The sequence below is a fragment of the Galeopterus variegatus genome, unplaced genomic scaffold, assembly GCF_000696425.1.
Source record: "Galeopterus variegatus unplaced genomic scaffold, G_variegatus-3.0.2 Scaffold103, whole genome shotgun sequence".
Lineage (NCBI taxonomy): Eukaryota > Metazoa > Chordata > Mammalia > Dermoptera > Cynocephalidae > Galeopterus > Galeopterus variegatus.
In genome coordinates this window covers 459,112-461,672 of record NW_007726214.1, presented here as the reverse complement: position 1 = coordinate 461,672, position 2,561 = coordinate 459,112, and the positions used below count along the sequence as shown (strand labels likewise).

The following is a 2,561-nucleotide window of genomic DNA, read 5'->3' as shown; positions in this document are numbered from 1 at the left end:
ATTAAAATAATTATTACAAAGTGCTTGAAAGTTGATTCTTTTAAGCACTTGTCTACTTTAACATCACTTAATTTAAAAACATTTATTGAATCCTTTTATGTGCAAAGATAAAATCTGAGCCCTGAGGACATTTAAAACCTAATATGTTGTTCCATCAAAGTTGCCATAGCCCATCACCAGCATACCACAATTAGTATTCTCATGATAGATTATAATGGTTATCTAAGAACAGGAAAAGAATGATATATGGCAATGATAGAAATTTGAAATGACACATTTATTAAGCACTTTTAGGCCATCAATTTACAAAAGGCTATTAAGAGACTTAAAAAGACAAACAGTATAAAATAAAACAATGACAAACACAACAGATTGTCTTAAGTTAAACAATCCTCAGTTATCTCTATAGTGCATTATTAATTTACTTAGCAAACTTTTTTCCAAGATCTGCAGAGTTAAAAAAGTGAAGAGTCAAACTGTATTTTCTAAATAGTAGAGTAAATATATATTGATCATGACACACTTATTTCTTCTGGACACAGCAGGTAAAATTAAGAGGAAGTGTTTCATCTTTCTTGACTTGTTATAAAATGAAGAGATCCTTTAGATTTCTGGGTAAGAGGGAAAATTAGCAATCCCACAATGATTTCCACTATTTCTTGCCATCCGAATATATCCTTGTTCACCAAAGTTGAGGCCCCAGCTTTAGAAAAAGAAGTAACACAAAATTACAAATGAATACAATCAAATCATATGACCAACTTTTTATCTCTGATTGTTTTTCTCCTAAAGTGATTACATATGAAAAGCTGTGAACCAAAGGTAGAATGAAATAATATAATAATTTCCTTAGGGATTTTGGGCAATTTTCAAAGTGTAGCTTCGAAGGCTTTAGTGGTATATTGATGATTAAACTTAGTACCTAAGGAAACCAATATAAGGTCCATCTCAGTCCTTTAATCTTCCTACTCTGTAAATATGCCTTGTGCAGCAAACAAGTATTATTATCTTCTATAAGGCTCCATCTCTAAATGCCTAATAGGATCACGGGTGATGATTTTCTATCAAACTTAAATTCCTCTAGAGAATATCAATTAAGAAATATTTTTGAGTGACTACTATGAAAAAGGCATAGGGCAGGGAATTCTAAAGTAAACAGTAAAAAGTGAAGCTCTGAAAGAGCTTTTTGATCTAGAGGTGGAACTGAGATAAGACTTTCTCATAATTAAAGCTATCAAAAAATGGAGTATGCTACCTTGTAAGGAGGTACACTCCCTGGTACTGGAAGGGTTCAAGTGGAAGCTCATTGCATAACTTGCCAGAGATGTTGCAGAGGGAATACATAGGTCAAATAAGGGTTAGAGGAGATCAACGGTTCTCTCATTTTTGATCTCATGGACTTAAAGGATTTCAAAAATTTTTTGCAGATTGATGTAAAGTAACTAACTTTTAAATTAGTATGTGCGGGGGCCGGCCTGTGGCTCACTCGGTAGAGTGCGGTGCTGATAACACCAAGGCCACGGGTTCGGATCCCATGTAGGGATGGCCGGTTCGCTCACTGCCTAAGCGTGGTGCTGACAACACCAAGTCAAGGGTTGAGATCCCCTTACCGGTCATGGAAAAAAGACAAAAGAAAAAAATAAATAAATAAATAAATAAATAAATTAGTATGTGCGGATATATAAAAAATCCCATACCATTTACTCTTGCCATCATGTTCTAAAAGAGAAAAAAAATTTTTTTTTTTTGTCTTTTTCCGTGTCCGGCAACGGATCGCAACCCTCAGTGTCGCCCCCGTACCGGACCGGGACCGGCAACGGGATCGCAACCCTCGGTGTTGCTCCCGCGCCTCGTTCAGCCAGTGAGTGGGAACCGGTCTGTATGTGGGATCCGAACCCTCGGGCGGGAGCGCTGCTGCGCTTCCCAAGCGGCGCACTATCCAGTGCGCCACCGGGCCGGCCCTAAAAGAGAAAATGTTTTAACACCAAAAATAAAAAATTAGAGGACATAATCTCTAATTTAAGTCAAAAAAATTTATAAAGTCACCAAAATATTGTTTTTCTCACTTTACCACAGACCAGTGAAAAAAACTGATAAAACCCTTGTAAGATAAATTATTTCTGAAGTCCTTAATGATTCTGAGGTTTTGTGATTGTAGGTATACAAATAATTATAATATGAGGCAGAATTCATTAAGTGCTTTAAGTAGGATACAAATAAAAACATGAAATTAAGAAAATAGGGCCGGCCCAGTGGCGCACTCGGTAGAGTGCGGCGCTTGGGGGTGCGGCGGCTCCTGCTGAGGGTTTGGATCCCATATAGAGACCGGTCCGCTCACTCGTTGAGCACGGTGCATGCGCGACACCGAGGGTTGCGATCCCGTTACGGGTTGCGATCCCGTTACCGGTCACGAAAAAAGACAAAAAGGAAAAAAAAAAAAAAGGAAAAAGAAAATGGGCTGGCCATTAAGGTCAGTTGGTTAGAGCACAGTGTTATAATATCAAGGTCAAGGGCTTAGATACCCATAGTGGTCAGAAGCAACCCCCCCCCCCCCCCCCCCC

At 38.5% G+C, this 2,561-nt stretch overlaps 1 protein-coding gene across 3 annotated transcripts in view; it reads right to left on the bottom strand.

Moving 5' to 3' along the window:
• Positions 1-258: 258 nt before the first annotated feature.
• The window catches only part of CTSS (cathepsin S), a 38,151-nt gene continuing 35,848 nt past the window's right edge, over positions 259-2,561 (bottom strand). For all 3 annotated transcript variants that reach the window (XM_008584558.1, XM_008584568.1, XM_008584578.1), the window contains one exon: positions 259-703. In XM_008584558.1, the coding sequence (XP_008582780.1) occupies positions 604-703 (100 nt within the window). In that variant the 3' untranslated portion in view covers positions 259-603. The remainder of the gene's footprint in view (positions 704-2,561) is intronic.